General features: G+C 37.6%; 1 protein-coding gene across 1 annotated transcript in view; it reads left to right on the top strand.

Moving 5' to 3' along the window:
- PIP4K2A (phosphatidylinositol-5-phosphate 4-kinase type 2 alpha) overlaps window positions 1-19323 on the top strand; it is a 119417-nt gene that overhangs the window by 63825 nt on the left and 36269 nt on the right. Inside the window, exons 2-3 of the mRNA XM_072854438.1 lie at window positions 2405-2502; window positions 3602-3698. Coding sequence (XP_072710539.1) covers window positions 2405-2502; window positions 3602-3698 — 195 coding nt within the window. The remainder of the gene's footprint in view (window positions 1-2404; window positions 2503-3601; window positions 3699-19323) is intronic.

Here is a 19323-nt window from a genome sequence, read left to right as displayed (position 1 = left end):
TCAAGGTTGCAAATACAAGCACATTTGGCTATGTTATTCCGCTATGCGGATGACATTTGTAAGGCCTACAGGCACAATTAAAACTGTGCCATTATAGCACAAATTTAAATATTCACAGCGTGAAAGCAAACCTATAGGTGTATTCAGGGAAACTTAACATCAGTAAATTAAGAAAGTGAATGCATGTGAAAATTTGATCAATGCAATTTTGATAATCTAAAATCCAGAGTTCAAGCAAACTTGCAAATTGTAGACAGGTCATTTGAAGGTGTGTGAATTCAGCATTATTGACAGTATTCAGTGGAAGATATTCTTAGGATCTCTTTTGGCTAGGATGGAAATGCGTGTAGGTCTCTTATCCCTCTTTCAAGCGTGGAATTTGTTGTACAATCTGGCAGTCTAAGAGAGTAGGTAATTCCATATAAGCAAATCTAAAGTTTCATATCTCTGCATAATATATCTACTTGTCTCTAGGGTTTTTTTGTACAACAGCTAGACTAGTTCTGCAAACTCATGCCCTGTGGTTTCAGGGTGAGATTGATGTACAGCGATATCAACGGTAGTAAAGAGCACGTATGTTAGATGTAGTGATTTTCGATCAATGTTTTGTTATTTTATGTTGTATTTAATGAGGTGTCAGCATGATTTATTAGGTTTGTACAGCTGTGTTTTCAAAAATTTACTGGAGTTTCTTCGTTCTCTCCCTTTGGAAGGAGGAAAGAGCATTCTCCCTACAACTCCAAGGAGCAGAGCACATTCAGCCCATCCCAAACATCTTTGTTTCCTTTCTCGACTCTGCTATATAACTGCCATGCCTCTAAATAGAGCTTTTCGGGGCTTTCCGAAGAAGCATTCTATAAAGTAAATTCAGCTGATTTTATCAGTTTTCGTGTGGGCTGCAGGGATCTGAATAATAAAAATGAGACATGGCAGGGAAGATTACTGGGGCTTGAAGGTACTAAAAGGTGATGAGGCTGCCTGACGTGCCTGCTTGCATTGGTTGCTTTCCTCTGTTTAAGAGCTAAAAGGCTCCTCACTGTTTTCTTATTTTGTTTAACTTCAGTTCTGCAAAAGGTCATACTTGCAGTGAGTGCATTATTTTTTCCTCCAGTATTTATAACCTATAGCTGCTTCAGTGAAGGTTTCTCCAAAAGCCTCTCTTAAGCAGGATAGCATTTACAGGCAACTAACAGCTTCCTAGTTGGAAAACAGTGTTGGATAAGCAGTGCTAAGAGCAGAGGATCACCCCTCTATTGCTATATCCACCCTTAGTGTGCATTTGTATTCATATAGAATGGGGTTTCCCCCCAAACCCTGTAAAAAAAAAAAAAACAACTGCTGAAGCAAAATGTGCTCTGCGAGCAAAAATATTTGACTGGGTAAATCAAGATGCGTGACCGTGGTGTAGAGCACCGTAAGAACATAGGTAAAATGTATGTCATGGGTATTTGGTGACTGTTGTTGTAATGGGTATCTCATTCATGATTTGAAAGCACCGTTGCAAGGTCACAATTCTCTCTTTTATGTTTATCCTGTTTAAGTTAAAATTTACTAAAGTAAGGGTAGATTAATACATGCAATAATAAAAACATGCCTACAAACTAGGTAATGGTAAAGTTGTCTACATTTTATCATAAAGTTGTGGCCAGAAGTGGATTTCAAATATATATGAAAAATCCTAATCTTGAGAAGACTGACAATATTTGTTTCAAAACTAGAAAGAATAGATGGTGCCCATAAATACAACAAAATAAGGACAACCTTAGAACTTACTTCTGCACCTATTTCTAAGCAAAAATTTAGCTATTTAAATAGTTTGTTTGACTTGAGCAATCAAAAAAATGCCTGAATGCTGTGACTTGCAAAAACTCGGCTGAGGTCTGCACTATTGGAAGAAACAAGCCTCTGCTTATTGAGCCCAAAGTGTGTGCATTCACATGGAAGCAAAATTTAATTTTATTTTCGCTGTATAGTTCAAAACACAGACATCTAAGCCTAGCTCGTAAGCTGCAAAGGTAAATAGTTTTTTGAAATACAGAATTGAATAATCTTTGGACAGCATAGCTCAGTTGACGAAACAAGAACAGTGTGTTGGGATTAAAGACCATTGTGCTGGCATCCTCATTGACCTTCCATAAAAAGTACGCTCCAGGTGTGCTTTGAAGCACTTTTTTTCTGAAACTAGTATAAATATGGAATGCTGTTTCTTCTTTTCCAAAGTGTCTATCTTGTGATTGCATTTAATCTGGAAAGAATAAATCTGCGTTTGCTTTCTTCTTTTACTCACATTCAGTCCTAGGACATATACACAAGAAATAGTAGACTGAATAACATTTTCATAATTAAGACACGTGCAGCATCTTTGCAAAGACATCAGCAACTAAATATATTCTCTTTTCTCTAGATCAATGAACTGAGCCATGTTCAAATCCCTGTTATGTTGATGCCAGATGATTTCAAAGCGTACTCAAAGATAAAGGTGGACAATCACCTTTTCAACAAGTAAGTACAAGTAACAATTCTTTGTAGAAGTGGATAGTGGCAGTGATATTTTTATGAAGTACTATGAACTCTGTTATTTTTCAGTTGATGGGACTGAAGTTTTGATGATTAAGTTAATCCTGCGATAAACATAACCATCTGTGCTGTTCTGAAAAGCAACAGCAGGGGCTGCTGGGTAGTATTTTTCCTCCATATGGTTTATTATTGCCTTGTGAGTACCTTACATATTGAAGGTGATCCTTTCTTGGTGTGATTATGGCTGATACAAGCATTTATTTGGGTATTTTTAAAAACATAAATTCATGTGCTTTTTATTAAATGACATATTTGAACAAGAATGAGAATTTAAAGCATATATTAAAGCTGAATAACGTTCAGCTTTTTATAATCCATAATACAAAATCATACCAATCATATAGAAGCTCCAATAGTATTAAGATCATTTCATGTGATATCTACATCTCTTAAAAATAAAATGCTCCATGAACAGTATGTACAGACATACAAAACTATTAATGCTCTTTTGTGTATAACCTGAATTTTATTCAAGAATATATTTTGAAAAAGGAAGAATTCTCCTCCTTTGGGTCTTCTGTTCTGTGGCAAAGGTCAAAATAACTTTTCTCACGTATAAGTCTGAAATTAACAGTAGGATATTAAAATTAGCCCTGTACTGAATGAGTCCAATTTTCTTGAAGCTTTGGCACTGTCAGTACTTTCTGTGTCACAGATGGTATAGTAGTTCTTGTGTAATCCGATCTAAGATTTCACCTTTGAAGTAATTTTAGGGCAATGGGAAAACATCCTTTTCTGCTTTTGAGTCCAGGTTCCAAAGTTATCAAAATATAGTTTGTGTTTATTTCATCCAGTTATGTTGTAGCTTGTTAGAGACAAATATGTATAAATATATTAAATGATGTAAAGAAAAAGAAAAGAACACGGTGAGACCAAATCTCATTGAATAAAAGAAAGCATTAGAAGAGAGATTGTAAATCTCCTTATCCTCTGCTTTGTACGAACAGAATTGAGACAGAATACTCCGGAGTTACTTATTGCATATGCAGGTGAATGAAGTTGATTTGGTTTTCTATTCTTTCAGAGAAAACATGCCAAGTCATTTCAAATTTAAGGAATATTGTCCAATGGTTTTCCGTAATCTAAGAGAGAGGTTTGGAATTGATGATCAAGACTTTCAGGTAAGTTCACTTTCAAAACACCTAAACTGGTGATGCGTACAGATTTTGAAGGTTAGTAGTGCTGCAGTTGTGAATAAACAGGCCAATGTGCTGAAATAAAGTTCTTCTATTTTTGTATAAGTTGGAGGAAGACTAAGAGAGAAAAAGACATTCTTTCTACTCCTTCCCCCACCTGCAAGCAGAACATTTCTGTTTTACCTCCTTGCCTGCCCTAGCTGTCTTCTGGTTTCTACCCTTCTCCTATCTTTAGTTCTTGTTTCTCATTACAGTACCTCCCAGTCATAAGCCCTGTTATTAAAACTTAGGGATGATACCTCTTGCAATAGGAAGAAAAAGTAATGTCTGGACACTACTGACAAGAGATGCTGTGTTCAGCTGGGTCACTTAGACACACCACTGAAGCAACTGTTATCTATGTGAGATGTGGTTTCTGAAATGACTGCAGACTTTTTTTTTTTCCTTCTTCATGCTCTTTTTGTTTAGAAAAAAGTGACCTGTGGCCCGCCAACTTCATACTGCTTCATTATGTCTCCTTTTCCTGTTGTTAAGAGGATCTGGAAACAAATAGCTTGCGTAGAGCCGACGCAGCAAAACAAGAAATTGCTCTAGATTTGGCAGGGTTGTTCCTTGCAGTCAAAGCTTCTTTCTGTCTTTGCAAAAGAAAGTTCTTGAACTCTGCTTCAGTCTGATTTGCCAATACTCACTCATACTCCCTTTTCCATTAACTGTTCCTAATGCACACTATTTCAGTCGCAGGGATAATTCCTTCTGTAGTCACGCTGCGGGATGTCCTATCCAAAAGGGCACTTGCTGTGTAACCCAGCACCGCTTCCTGTCATGCTCTCTTGCTCTTTTAAACTATTTTGATGTGGGCTGCAATTGTATTTGTAGCCTGTCACTAAGATATATTAGGAGAAGACATTTTAGAAACAGTTTCAAGTAGCTAAACAAATTGTACAAAATGTGTTTGTCATAACACTCCAATTCTTGCTACATGGAGCAGACTGAATACTGCAGCTGAAATCTACATCTAAGTCCTTCAGATATCCCCTTTACCAGTTTTCCTCTTTTCAATATCAAGCAATGTGTTAAAAATGCATAGATGGGTTAAAACGTGCTTGCAGGAGTGTAGGTGGAGATCAGGTTATGGATCTCGATATATGGTCACTGTAACTTTGGTAAGACGTTTTGCCAGTAAGTGGAGAAGAGGGTTGGGTTGGTTTGTTTTGGTAGAGCTGTCATGATCCTATCACATGATTTTTCTTTATCCTGTTTACTGAAGAACTGTTTGAGAGGAAATACACCAAGACTCAAGCCAACAGTTAAAACAGTTATATCAAATTGCATTCCTGGTTCAATTTTCGTGATGGACCAAAGAGGATCCTATTGTTTGGGAAGTTGATTCCTTCATATGAAGATTTCCTTTTTCTTGACAAAGGAAAAGGATCAGCATGTCAAAGAGGAAGGACATATGATTGCTCCTGAACTTAAAACGATGGTGTCAGCTCATGCTTGATATCTTTTAGAAGATGGGGTGATGACATTACTAGGCAGTCAAAGTTGTATTTCAGTAAATGTATTAGAAGACAAGATGCTGTCAGTAGTTAAAACTGGCACACTTAGCATAATCAAAAATGCTGCATTCCACAGCACTGTGAAATGTTTCCATCTTCACTACTGTTCTACAACAGAAATTCCTGTTGCAAGTATGTTATCCTGCTGTTTGGATTTATTAATGATAACAGTGATAAAATAATGTTAAAGGATTGCCACTAAAAAAAAGTCCGTATTTTCAGATTAAAACCAAAAATACTTGTTTGTAGCTATGTGTTTTGGGTTTTTTGACAATGTGACCAAACAACAATCCAAAAGAAGAAAATGCAACCACATCCTGGTTGTTGATTCAACAAAATTATGTAGTAGTTGGAAAAAAATTGTCAATGCTATTTTGTATTTCAAGTACATTTAGTAAAAAACAGAAGATAGTTTAATTTTGATCCAAGGGAAGGCAATGTCTACATTCACTATTCTTTTTTTCCTCAATCCAAGCAGTTTATCACTCTGAATTCTTATTCTACTGGACTGTTCTGATAAAAATTAAAAAAAAAAAAAAATCAAAGTAGTAATGTGTCTTGAACACACTTTTAAAATCAAATTATTTTTACAGAAATACACATAAATGAAAATTCAGGTCAGGTCACCCCATGTGTAAGATAGGGATTTAAAGTGTTAATTAAAAGTTGAAGTTGCTTTCATTTGAATGTTATATTCTCTGTGATTTAAAAAGGATATCTAATTTGACAAAGGGAGACTCAATGTATATACTTTTTTTTCAGATAATCTTTGTCTTCAAGGAAGTTATTCTAATGCATATTGGTTAAAATGATTGTCTTATACTCGGAGCCAAACATAGATTGGAAAAAGCCTGTGCAGTATTGAACTGAGGGGAAGTTTATGGAAGAGAGAGCAAATAACTTTCCCTAGATAGTTTTTCTTATATAATGATTTTCAGGAAGGGAGTCCTAATCAATTGTGAACAATGTCATTCCCATTATTGAGCAAGATGGGATTGGTTTAGATAAATAAACCCAATTACCTTGTTCATTAGTCAGACACATCAGTTTAAATCAGGAAGAACATTCATTTTAGATGGTTTTGTTTTCAGAATGTTCTGCAGATATCCTTGATGAGTTGTTCCAGAGGGCAGATAGTGCTTACTCATAAGGAAAGACTAAAAAAACCCTACCTCATGAAAAGAATTTGGTAGTGTACCCTCTAATTAATGGGCTATACTAATTTTAATTCTTGACATTGTGTTATTCACTTTGTACAGTAATTTTGCGGACTGCTTAACACATAGGCTTAGTTCACATACAGAATGGTTAATATAGGGATCTTCTCTTATAGAGATCTCCTTTTATCCCTGAAGAGAGATTTAAATCTCATAAAGTACACGTTTTTTTCCTACAGGCAGTCCGACTTCTGAGTCAGGGGAATTTCTTAAATTGTATATGGTTCATGCCTTACAGGAAGCCATTTCTAGTAACGGCAATTAGGATTCCTGTAATGGACTCCTTCCCTTCACATGATGTAAACCAACTCCTTTTTTAAGGTATCTTTGGTAATCTGTCCTACAGATTACCAAAAAGACAGATCTATCTGTCTTTCATTGCTGGTTGGGCATCTCTGAGATACATTTGGATTAATACTGAGCTAGCATTAAAGTTTCATGGAGATACATGTGTCGTTGCTAATACTGAGTGGGGTTTTTTTGGTGAGTCATTCTTTGTTATGGACAGCAATGTGGAAAATATAGTGTGAAGTTAGTTAAACCTTGAGTTTTATTCAAAGGTTGCCTATAGAAACTTGTTATGACAAATCAAGTCTGCAATCTAGGTTAAGAAACTTTGTTCTTATGTCCAAAAAATCTTTTATTAGACCTTGATCTTCCTTCTTGGTGATCACATATTACTAAGATATTTATTGCATCAAATTAAAAAATGGTCTGTCTGTTTTTTCTTAGCAAGGAGAACACAGGTGATGATTAGTCAGTATGAATCAAAATTGCATTTGAATAATGGTAGAACCACTTATATCAACTATAAATTATCAAAGGGAAAGAGATTATTGTTATGTTACAAGTAAGTACATATTGATCTCAGATTGAAGATAATTTTTAAAAGTGTCAAAGTAATTCCACAAGCCAGAGCATCAAATAATGACAAAGTTTGCCTCAATAGGGTAAATTATCTTGATCTTGTATTTTTTTAGTGTCTTCTATTTCATTGAAAAAGAATCCCTAAGTCTTTAAGATCCTCCTAACATTGACAGGAAAATACTTGAGAGTTCCTAGCAGAAAAGAAAAAAAAGGGATTAGAAAACAGATGTAGTAAAGTAAATCCCTCACTACAATCCTAAACTAATTTTTAATTTCTACGTTCCCCCATAGCTTTAGATACTGGTTTTGCAAATATTATTCTACAGAAAGGCCTCTTTTTTCCAAAATATATGGGGTAGCTCTGGTAACTTTGGAGTTTCTTTTCAACTTGGTTGACATAATTTCTTATCTTACCAAATCCAAGAGTACAATTCTCTCAGAAGGACTACAGGAATAGCTTCTGTAAACTGCAAAATTGTGAGAGATTAACAGGCAAGCTGCTAACTTAATGCCCCTCAACAAACTAGAAAAATAGGATCCACTACAGTTACAAATGCTTCTGCTGCTGTTGCTCTGGAAAGGGAAACTTACTTTACTATGCTCCAACACATCTGTTCTTGCTTAAAGTTATTGCTGAATCCCACATCTGGATTCTGCTAGGCAAAAGAGGGAGTCTGGGTTCTTGCCCAATAAAATAGAATCGCTCTTACCAGAGGGCACCAATGTCCCAATGTACCTAACGAGCCTTCTTCTGGGGACGGGGGAGAGCACAACTGATTTTCCTTAAAGTTTTAGTACTTAGTGTAATAGGAGACATGCTCAGATCTGACTCTGCCTGTCTGCAGGAGCAATTTGTATAGGTTCTCTGTACAGGACAAAGAATTAATAAACAACTTTTAGCAGATGGTCTATAAGTTCTGTTTAATTTAGAGATGCTTATTATTTCTTTATGTGCATTTTTCCATATAAAAGATTGAAATCTAAAATGAAAATTGAGAATTCCTGCTTTTAAGCAATTTCCATAATAACAAACTGTGGTGGGTTGACCCTGGCTGGATGCCCGGTGCCCACCAAGCCGCTCTATCCCTCCCCTGCTCAGCTGGACAGGGGAGAGAAAATATAATGAAAGGCTCATGGGTCGAGATAAGGGCAGGGAGAGATCACTCACCAATTACTATCATGGGCAAAACAGCCTTGACTTGGGGAAAATTAGTTAAATTTATTACCAATCAAATCAGAGTAGGATAATGGGAAATAAAACCAAATCTTAAAACACCTTCCCCCCACCCCTCCCTTCTTCCCAGGCTCAACTTCACTTCCGATTTTCTCTACCTCCTCCCCTCAGCAGTGCCCGGGGATGGGGAATGGGGGTTTCAGTCAGTTCATCACATGCTGTCTCTGTCACTCCTCCCTCCTCAGGGGGAGGACTCCTCACACTCTTCCCCTGCTCCAGCATGGGGTCCCTCCCATGGGAGACAGTCCTCCATGAACTTCTTCAACATGAGTCCTTCCCATGGGCTGCAGTTCTTCACAAACTGCTCCAGTATGGGTCCCTTCCAATGGGGTGCAGTCCTTCAGGAACAGACTGCTCCAGTGTGGGTCCCCCATGGGTCACAAGTCCTGCCAGCAAACCTGCTCCAGTGTGGGCTCCTCTCTCCACGGGTCTGCAGGTCCTGCCAGGAGCCTGATCCAGCACAGGCTTCCCATGGGGTCACAGCCTCCTTTGGGCATTCATCTGCTCTGGTGTGGAGTCCTCCACAGGCTGCAGGTGGGTATCTGCTCCACCATGAACCTCTATGTGCTGCAGGGGGACAGCCTGCCTCACCGTGGTCTTCACCACAGGCTGCAGGGGAATCTCTGCTCTGGTGCCTGGAGCACCTCCTCCCCTTCTTCTTCACTGACCTTGGTGCTGCAGAGTTGTTCCTCACATATTCCCACTCCTCTGTCTGGCTGCAGTTGCTGTTGCGCCGGGTTTTTTTTCCCCTTCTTAAATACGTTGTCCCAGAGGCGTTACCACCATCACTGATGAGCTCGGCCTTGGCCAGCAGCGGGTCCATCTTGGAGCCGGCTGGCATTGGCTCTATCGGACACGGGGGAAGCTTCTAGCAGCTTCTCACAGAAGCCATCCCTGTAGGCCCCCCGCTACCAAAACCTTCCCATGCAAACCCAATACACAAACCATATGAACTCAGTATCTTTCACTTCTCCTGTCTCCTTATGTTTCGGTATCTCTCACAGCTTTCTATACAGAAGGATTTATAGTCCAGACTCTAATATGGCATCAGGTAAATAATGCAAATCCTAGGTTCATTTTTCAGAAGCCAGCCTTTAATATTATTTTCTTTTTAAGTATCTAAACTTCAGATCACCAAAATTCTTGTCAACCTATGAATATTTTTGCTTATTTTGTGTGACTTATCCAATCCTAAGGCATAGTATTAAGAGCTTAAAAACTATTTTACAATCTAAGATCATATGTTTCTTCAGACAAAGACATATTAATCAGAGCTCTCTGCTGGTGCTTCTGCACTGAAATTCATGCCTTCGTTTACTGGCCCTTGGTTTGGGAAGGAACGAGCCACCTCTAGTATCAAACTACAGACAGCAAGGTCAGCAATAAATAACTCGGCAACAACTATGCTAGGAGTTGGATCTTCTTCCTAAGAAATTATCTTTTCATTGAATGTTTAATAAAATGCATTAAAAAATCCTGGAAGCAAGAACTGTCTTGAAAAGAAAATTCTTGTGCTGGTCATTTTAGCATGATAAGTCTGTCGGTGCATGAAAAGTTCTTGAGCTCATCTGTCAGATGAGGTGCCTGTAGCAGAGTATATGGTTTGTGGATCCCAAATGGACATTGGCACTAAGATGTTCAGAACTGCTGACGTCTTGTTTGACGTGAGCATAGGGCAGTAGTAGTAGTAAGGTGTCGAGCCAGGTGTACAGGTGTAACAAAAACAGTGGCATTTGTGGTCTTTCCAGCATGTAAAAAATGAAGTTTGCAATCTGAATATTATGTTCAAGGATTTGGTGCCTTAAGTGTGAGCCCAAATAAGAATTTAGTGACTGTGGGACTTAACCTTAGTATGTATGGCAACAGAAATTTTAACCTCCGGTTTCTCTTGGTCTTCCCTAGAGAAAACATTTAATTTGCCTTGCTTTCAGCAGTTCCTTGCCCAAACTAAGTGTCATTCAGAATTGGGTATTCAAACTAGAAAAAAGTAATTCAGCATGTGCTGGCAACATCAAAACAATGAGCTGATAGGCACTCCCTGAGCTCTTACAGAGACAGCTGTTGAAAGTGAGGCATCAAGCCAAGCTTTGCAGGGCTGAAGGAGAGAAGCTCCCACAAAAAGAGCCCTAACTCTTTCCAAAGCAAGTGCACGCCTTAAGGTGACAGCTCCAAATCCAGACCTACAGACTCAATAGGATAACTTGACTTAGGAAAGAATCATGTATTTTATTCATTAAACTCTCATTCAGCCAGGTCAAGGAACCCGTAACATTTCTCCTGGAAGGATAGCTCAGTGCAAAAAAGAAAAATTTTTGCCTTTCTTTTTTTAATGTCTTTCACCACAGTAATCACTCCCTGAATACAATTTGCTTATAAATGTTCATAGGTGTTCAGAGTGTGTACATCCACATCTTGACGAGATCATAGAAGGAACTCTATTTCTGACGGGTGCTCCCCAGGGCCAGTGGTGGTCTGTTTTCATCTTTTGGAGGCCCCATGACATTCACCATAGGTATTTTAAGAGCCCTGCTTCTGAGCTGACAAGAAATCATTGTTAACTATTGTGCATGCAGCTGCCAAAGGCAAGGGGAGGTCATACCACTGAATGTGCTTGTAGCATATGTTACTGGTCAGGTATGCTTTGCTACATGCCAGACTTCTTAAACATGTGTCAGTGTCAGAGATCAATGTTTTCTGATTATGTTTCCTCATCAGTGTTTCCAGACATGAACCTGCTCAATGGCAGTGGTAGAATGCATGGTGCCAGCTTACAAAGTAAACCCCAAAGTCTTCCCTACCCTTCCCCATATGAAAAAAACAGACATCTCTGGGTTTGGTGCTTCTGTTATTACATTAAAATACTAGCGCTTTGCCTTCACTGGCAAAACGCTGTCCTGAATACCATCCCAGAAGTGGGTTGCTTGTTTCGAATTGCAGCCAAAGAACTTGGAGCATCTACATCCAGTTGCATGACACTGTCTCTCTCTGATATGCTTCTTAATCAGTAGTCCAGGTCTAATTCATCCATAGCCATCATTCCTGAGGTCTTGTAAAAAGAAAAAAAGTTGGGGGGAGCTGCAATCTTGTCTTCATGAGAAGCTGTACATGGGCCAGGCAGCACCCCTGTAACTGCTCTCACAGAGGAACAGCCAGACTATGTGTATGCAATTCTCTAACAACGATGAAGCACTGCCAGGCTTTTCCACTGACCTATGATTTCAGTCATCACAGAGCATCATCTGTGCACTTGGTTTTGCCTATTCGTTCATGCAAAGATTGCCCAGAGGCACTCTTAAATAGTCTGGGATGTGATCTGATTTGTCTTTAGGGTATGTTGGGCTTGTGAAGCTCATTTTAGCGTTCCACGACTTTCAGATGAGATCACAGTACCAGAAGCCGTTGTTTGCCTTTGTCCAGACGTTACAAAATGGGAAAGATTTAAATCAATGAGAAGCTGTTAAGCCAGTCAGTTTGAAAGATTACTGTTCTTCTAAAGCTCTCCATGCTTTATCACCAGAATTCTCCTATTGCCCTTTTTCTCTTTTTTAGGAAAAGCTCTGACTTAATGACAATTTTTATTAGGCTGCCTTTTTAGATTAGTTACATGAAGTATTTGTATTACATCCAACACATAGTTTACATGTTCAAAGTTTCTAAAATATAATCTTGTCTGCTAAAGTAGCAGTTAGAAAACAATGACATCTACATTAGATGTGTAAGAGATTAGAATGAGCTAATTAAATTGACCTTTAAATCTCTCCACCCTCTTGGAGGCTGTGGCTAATCCTTGGCCTCCCACTGTGGAGATAAATATTCGTGCTGTGAACATTTTAAACAAAGTGGGAAGAGGAGGAAGAGCCTCGCCAGCAGTTTGTCTTTGAAGAGGAGGTCAATACTTTGCCAGTTATAAATATAGCTTACAATTATTGGGGGGGGGGATGACGACACAAGCTTTTCCTGTACTTTAGTGGCTCTGCTGCATGTGTTTTCTCACAAAAATGGTTTCAGTTGGAAAAAATAGCTCCAAACAGCTTAACTTGTTGCTCTTAGAAACAACCAAAGTCTCTCTGGGAATCAGTTTACTTTTTTTGATATCTGGTGTTGGTATAACTAGCATTATCAATAATATCATTAGTGTTAGCTAATTACAATAGGCTGTTATTTTTATTGACCAATGTGCAAAGCAAAAATAGACTTCCAAAGGATAAAGCATTAGGTGGTGTTTTAGCTGGCTTCTAAGGACCCTTAAGGATGCCTCTTACAAAGTATTTTGCTTGATATTTTGTGACTTTGATTTTTAAAATGCCAATTATTGTGGGGCTTTATAATAAAAATTAAAAATTATGTAAATAATAGATGATTAAATGACAACAATCAAAATTTAATTGTCAATGAGCAATTGACATTTCATGTAGTGAAAACTTGCAGAAGATGCAAAATCTGTCCAAATGGCAAAGCAGGATAAAGACGAGGATTTTGTACAAAAACCACTTTAATCGCCTGGCATTCTGAGCCTGTCCGAACAAGATGTCTTTTAATGAGGTCAGATGAATAGTTATATGGATAAAAAGGGGTGCAGAACTACAGAGGGGAAGGCTGCGTTCAGGGAGGCAGTAGCTCCGAGAAAGAACAAGAGGTCAAAGAGGACAAGAATTTAGCAGTAGTGTGAGCTCCTGACTAGAAGGAGTAACTGCACGCTTGAGTGGATAAATTGGAAGGTATAAAATAAGACTATAGAAAGAGCTCTAACTTTTTTTAACTTCTGTTTATTTTATACCTGAAGCTAATACTATATATAGTTTTGGTGCTAGTCATCTTAAAAAAGGGTGTGGAAAATTTGGATATCGAAAAAATACAGAAAAATGGCATCAAAGGAATTTAAGGACATATGGAGTGCCTTGTGGTGGGAGTGGCAGAGTTTGTCCTGCTTCACTTGCAAAAATTAGAATTGAGAAGTAAGTAGTATGTGAGTATCCTTGCAGAAAAACAATACTAGATACTTTAGGAAAGAATAAATAGGAATGACCAGAAAAGGGAATAATTCAAATTAAAACTTAGACTCACCTTTTCAGCCACACGAATGATTAAATACTAGGAAAACTACAGTGGTGAATCTTGGTCTTTTGAAGTTGGAAAAATCAAGACTGCCTTTCTGGAAGTTGTACCGTGAGCAAAAGCAGAGATTGGAGTTCAGTTTAGGAATGGCTGGGTGAAATGAAATGACTTCTGATGCGTAGCAGTTGTGTTGGACTCTAGTTTATTAAAGTCTGTTGAAGGCTCCAGAAAAGCTTCTGTGAACTTCAAAGAATTGTGAGTCAGGTCCTAAGAGCACCTGTGGAAAAAAACTTTTCCTTACCTAATATATTTTTACTGTAGGAAATAAAGCTCTGCATAGATTGCTGAGAGTTTGGGAAAGAGATGCTGAGGGAAGAGAGTGGGTCTACAGTAAAACTGAATAACCTTTCAGTTAATTTGCTAAAGAATATGATGTTCTTGGGTGGAATGATGACATGTAATTTAGGTGTGCTGATTAACTTTTGGCATCAAGAACTCTTTGGGAAATGAAATACTAGTAAGTGGTGTAGCTTTTACCCATTTATATTTAACCATGTATTTTTATTATTTTATCAGAAATTAATTCCGTAGTATGGGACAAATTCTTTGTGATTTGTAGCCTCTCAGCACTGAAGACCAGATGAGTATTTCTGGTTGCCTGCTACTCAGTGCAATATAGGTGATATTTTTTATATTGATTTATGTAAGGACAGTGAGACTTCCAGCCAGTAATTTCTCAGAGGGAAACTACTTGGGAGAGAGGGGGAGGTATGAAAGAGAAAGAGAAATTTATCTAGTAGAGGTATCTCTGAGCTTGGCGTGTTAAATGTGTCTTCAGTTGTATAAGTAATTACACAAGTAATTTAGCGTAGTCTTTAAATGACCTCATAAAAGTATTCACACTTTAAAAGTACAAAACCTTTTCTTTCTCCTGAGACCAAAAAAACAGCAGGCACAAGATTAAAACTTCACAAATGAGAAGTGAATGGGGAATTGGCAGAACAGGCACACTCGGAGCAGGAGACTTGCAGTGAGTTGCTAAGTGAAGCTGTTAAGTGGAACAGGGTATGTGTGGCTGACAGATGTTTTAATTGTGCCAAAGGACCAAGGCACACCGTGGCGGAGTTGGAGAAGGCTGGGAAAATCTGAAGGGGACAGGGCACCGTCACCCTCTTTTCTTTGAGTTTTGTGCTCACTAACGCTGTAGAATAAATAGGTGACTTTTTTTAAACTTACCATGACTAATGCTCCGATGTTGTACAGCTAGATACATGCTCCGCTGGTTCCTGACACGATATGGAGGTGCTACATGGTAGCAGTAAGTGATGGTAAAAGGGTTGTTAGATCATCAAACCTCTGTCTTTTGGAGGATAAGAGTTGGGTGGGTTTTTGTCTATATCTGAAGGATATCCTCCCTGTTCTGGCTTTGTGGCTCATAGATCTGTGCTAAGTGAGGAGTGGCTCGTTTCCCATCTGTTCATATTCCACTTAGTCTTCCCCTAATTAAGAAGCAGAGCTAGAGGGAATTCAATCTGGTATTTACCATGATCTATCACTCTCTGTCTCTCCTTTTCCCCTTCCCACAACCCCGCTTATATTTTCCTTTTGGAAAAGGGAGATGCTTGAGCTTCATTCTTTATTTCCTTCCCAGTCCCCTACAGAAGCCTCACCTAAGGAGATTGTTGCTGGCGACGGTGATGGGTCTCTCTTAGCCGAGCTTAGTGCTGAACAAGGAAGCAGAGGAAGAGCCCTACGCTGCTTTCTTTAGGCAGGTTCAATCAGCTTTTCTTCCAAGGCATTTGTGCACGGATGTCTATAGTACAACTTCTTTTACTCACTTTTTGTACAAATCATCACTGAAACGTATCTCTGTGTTCTGGCAAAAGTCATCTGGATGACAGGAGTGTTTTACCACGTACTGTCTCATTAAACTGCATTTGGCAGTAAGAGACAAGTCTACACAGTGCGTCCGACAGCAGTCTGAACTACAGAGCAGTACACTTCAAATAAATGCATGTTTTCAGTCTGTCTGATGAGCACTACTGCATGTTTCTTATTATTGTCTGTATTAAGATAAAGGTGATTGACTTAAAAACTTGGGTTAGATAACCCCAGAGTAAGTTAAACTTTTTACTTATCTAGGTATGTCTAAAATCTAATTTTGAAAGAGAAAACCCCACAAACTTTACACAGTCTTTGTGGTTTAAAGTGCATTTTGGACATCACATGTGGTGTTAGTCGTATTTTTGTCCGAGATTTCTTACCCGTTGTAGGTTTACTAGTGGCTGTGCTTTAAAGAGGCTTAAGTGCAGGACCTTCTTGGCCATTTTGTGTGTTAACTTACGAGAAACATTTTCCAACAAAGAATCTCTTCGATTCTAATATATGTACTATTAATCTGTTAGTATTTGGCAGGGTTGAATGGGACGCAAAATGCTTTGATTTATACCTAACAGTGTTGGGTCAAACAGGTAAGTTAGCTTTACCTACATCAAAAGGGAAGGATCTTAGTGTTTTAAAAGTATTTTTAAATAGCCATATTGTTTCCCCTTTGAAGCCCCTAAACTCTTCTAGTTTGATCCTTCCAGTGAAGCTGTTCCTTGATCTTACTTGCTAATGATAACTTACCAGTGCAGGCTAATTCTTGTCATCTTTTTATTTCAAAATCTTGAAATCCATTGTCATGATCAGGCAACAGTATATGCATTTTATTGAAGACAGATTTCTAACTATAAACAAATATAACTAGTTGAGAGGTAAGATACTTTGCATCGTACCTAGAGGCTTTACTTTGGAAGGAATTTGAACTTTTCTCTGTTCACAGAAGTGAGAGTTAACCGTTACAAGTAAAACCATCCACAGACAAAACTCAGCCATGCATTTATCAGCACGAGAAAGTGGTAATGTAATTACTAGTAATCAGCACAATATGATGTAAATAGATTTTTTTCAGATTTTTAAACCGTACTTATTTAACAAACTTACGTGGGTATCAAAATAAAGCACAGCAAATAGTAATATTAACAATATCTTCCGTGTTCCACCTTCGTTCAGAGTTCAAAGGGGCTACATTCTGTATCTGAAGAGAGCATTATAGTGAGAAAGTTATCACAGGAATGGAGAGGTAGTTAAAGTGTCAAAGAGGTTGTTTAATTAGAGGTTTTTATCTTAAACATGTTTAATGTTTAAACATCTGATCTTAAGCTCTAATTTATTACTAGAGTCAGAGTATTGTACAAAAAGGCGTTTGGGTTACCTGTGCATGTATGTTAAGGTGCTGCTTAGCATAAAGTTGGTTGGTTTAGTCTAACAAATTAATATGCATGTGGTAAAATGATAGCTGTATGCATTCTTAATTAAGCTTGATATAGATAACTAATAATAAAATAGCCATCTACTAAAAAGTAAATGCATCACCATTTCTAAGCCATTAAAGCATTAAGAAACAGTGAAGTGTGTGCTAAATAATTATCTACAGATGTATTATATTCTCATTAGCAACACTTTTGATATGATAGTTGTATTTGCAAATTAACTTGTCATTATAGTTAGCAATCAGGCAGAGTTTATTTCCATTAGAAAAAAATCTATGCTGGAAAAAACAGGAATCAGTAAAAAGTCAGTGACTTTACAAGGTGTCTGCCAGTTGATTTAAAATATGACTAAATTTATTAATTTCTATTTGAATCTGTCTAGTTTCTATATTTTGTTTTTTGTCTAGCCTGAATTGTAATGAAAGAAGCATGATAAAAGGAGTATTAGTAGATTCATTCTCTTAGTGTTAACAGCTGTTATTTCTTTTTTTAGTCAGAATTTCTTATTGCTTATGTTGTCCATATTTTTAAATGCATCAAGTATCATGTTCCGTGATGGGGAAAAAAAAAATTGGAATAAATTTATGTTTGGTTTGATGGGTTGCTACATAAATATACCTATATACTAGATATCACTGGTTAACAATGGGATAAAAGGAGGTTCCTCAAAAGCAGGAAGAACTTTATTTTAAGGCCTAACACTTAGAAGAGCTCTCCTTTGCAAATAGTGCTTATGAAGACAAAAGGAGGCAGATTTTAAAAGAGCAAATTGTTATAGGAATAGCATTCAGAAGTTTTTAAGTCAAAAGTGGTTATTTTTATCCCTTTCTGGCCACAGAGTTAGTAACTGAGCTTCAGCAACTGAGAAGTCCAGAGAAGAAGCATCTCCCATGTGTTGTATCTCAGTCAAGACATTGCTAGCAAGACATTTCATTCATACTGAGTACTCCCAGGTCTGAATTTCACTCAAATCTGACAAGTCTTTTGGTGAAGAATGTTAAAATATATCTCAAGAGTATTTCAAATTTTGGAGACTAATGCTAGTTCAGGTCCTCCTTACCATCTTCCCTCTTTCCCTCCTCCTTCAGAGGTTCAGTGGCAGACTAGCAAGTACACTTTTTTGCAACTTCTTATAGCAAAAGAACTTGAGTCTCCCACCAGGTTAATTGCTTTCAAGGTTTATACCACATGGCTTACGGTTTGAAGACTAGGGTTCTCTGGGAAAAATACATTCAGAATACTGTTGTTACTGCTTTATCGCAATAGCTAACCTCAGAATAATGCACCTTTTTCTGCTGGGAACAATAACAAATAATTACCCAGTAGCCTTTATTATTGCTAACTGAATTACAGCCTAATAACTTATCAGTAGTTTAATTCACTACATACACTAATGATTACCCATGCTTTAGCTTTTTTCAAAATCAAAAATAATTATTATGTTACATCATATTTTCTAGTTTGTGATGAAGGTACCTGAATTTGCACAATTTTTTAAAAATTTCTATTATCAGTTCTTCAACTTAAACTATTAAATATGTGTCCTGGCAATAAAGCCAAGTCCTGACTCTAGAATAGAGAGAGTTTCTACAGAGGATGGTTTCTAAGACTAGCTCTATTTATGATTCAATTTGAAAATTAATGGAGTACTGATATCAAGTGTAGCATTAAGAAAATTTGATCCGTTTTATGATACCTGTTCTCTTGAATAGGTTTCATCAGTACATAAAAACATTTCAGTGGTGGAGTGGTGGGAAATGAATTTGAATAGGAAACATTTGAAAACAGGTAAAGAAAACTGCAGTAATACTTAAATTCCCTTCTCTAGTATCTTCAGTGCCATGTGAAGTGGTGGTGTATCAGGACTCGCACCTGTTAAAATTGGCTGTCCAAAAGCCAGTGCAGAGAAGAAACTGAGTGCAATGGTTGTTCCTAAAACTCTGTTCTGATCAGTCTAGCAAAATTGTTTATTTATAAACATTAGGGAAGCACCCACATCCTTCCTTTCTTTAGTGAATAGAGAGGATAATGGAGAAAGACATCACTTTTTATCATAGACATCAGTAATTATTCTAGTTCACTGCACAAGCCTAGAAATATACAGGGAGAAGTGTGCAAAGATTTATTTCTCCTACATGTCATAATTAAGGTTTTCATTCTAAGAAGACCTTGTAGAGCTGTGTGCTTTTAGGTGATTCACTGTTATTCCTACTACTCCTGAGTATTTCAGTTGAACAAAATAACCTTGTGGGAAAATGTTTTTATTTCATATTAAACTGATTTCAGAAAGCATCCCACATTTGGGATAAGATTTAATGATGCTGAAGGCCTGTTGAAGTAAATGGGTGTCAAAAATAAGGAGAC

This window comes from Ciconia boyciana, chromosome 2 (assembly GCF_034638445.1).
Source record: "Ciconia boyciana chromosome 2, ASM3463844v1, whole genome shotgun sequence".
Taxonomy (NCBI): domain Eukaryota; kingdom Metazoa; phylum Chordata; class Aves; order Ciconiiformes; family Ciconiidae; genus Ciconia; species Ciconia boyciana.
The sequence above is the reverse complement of the archived record's forward strand: the minus strand, read 5'-3'. Positions and strand labels throughout refer to the sequence as shown.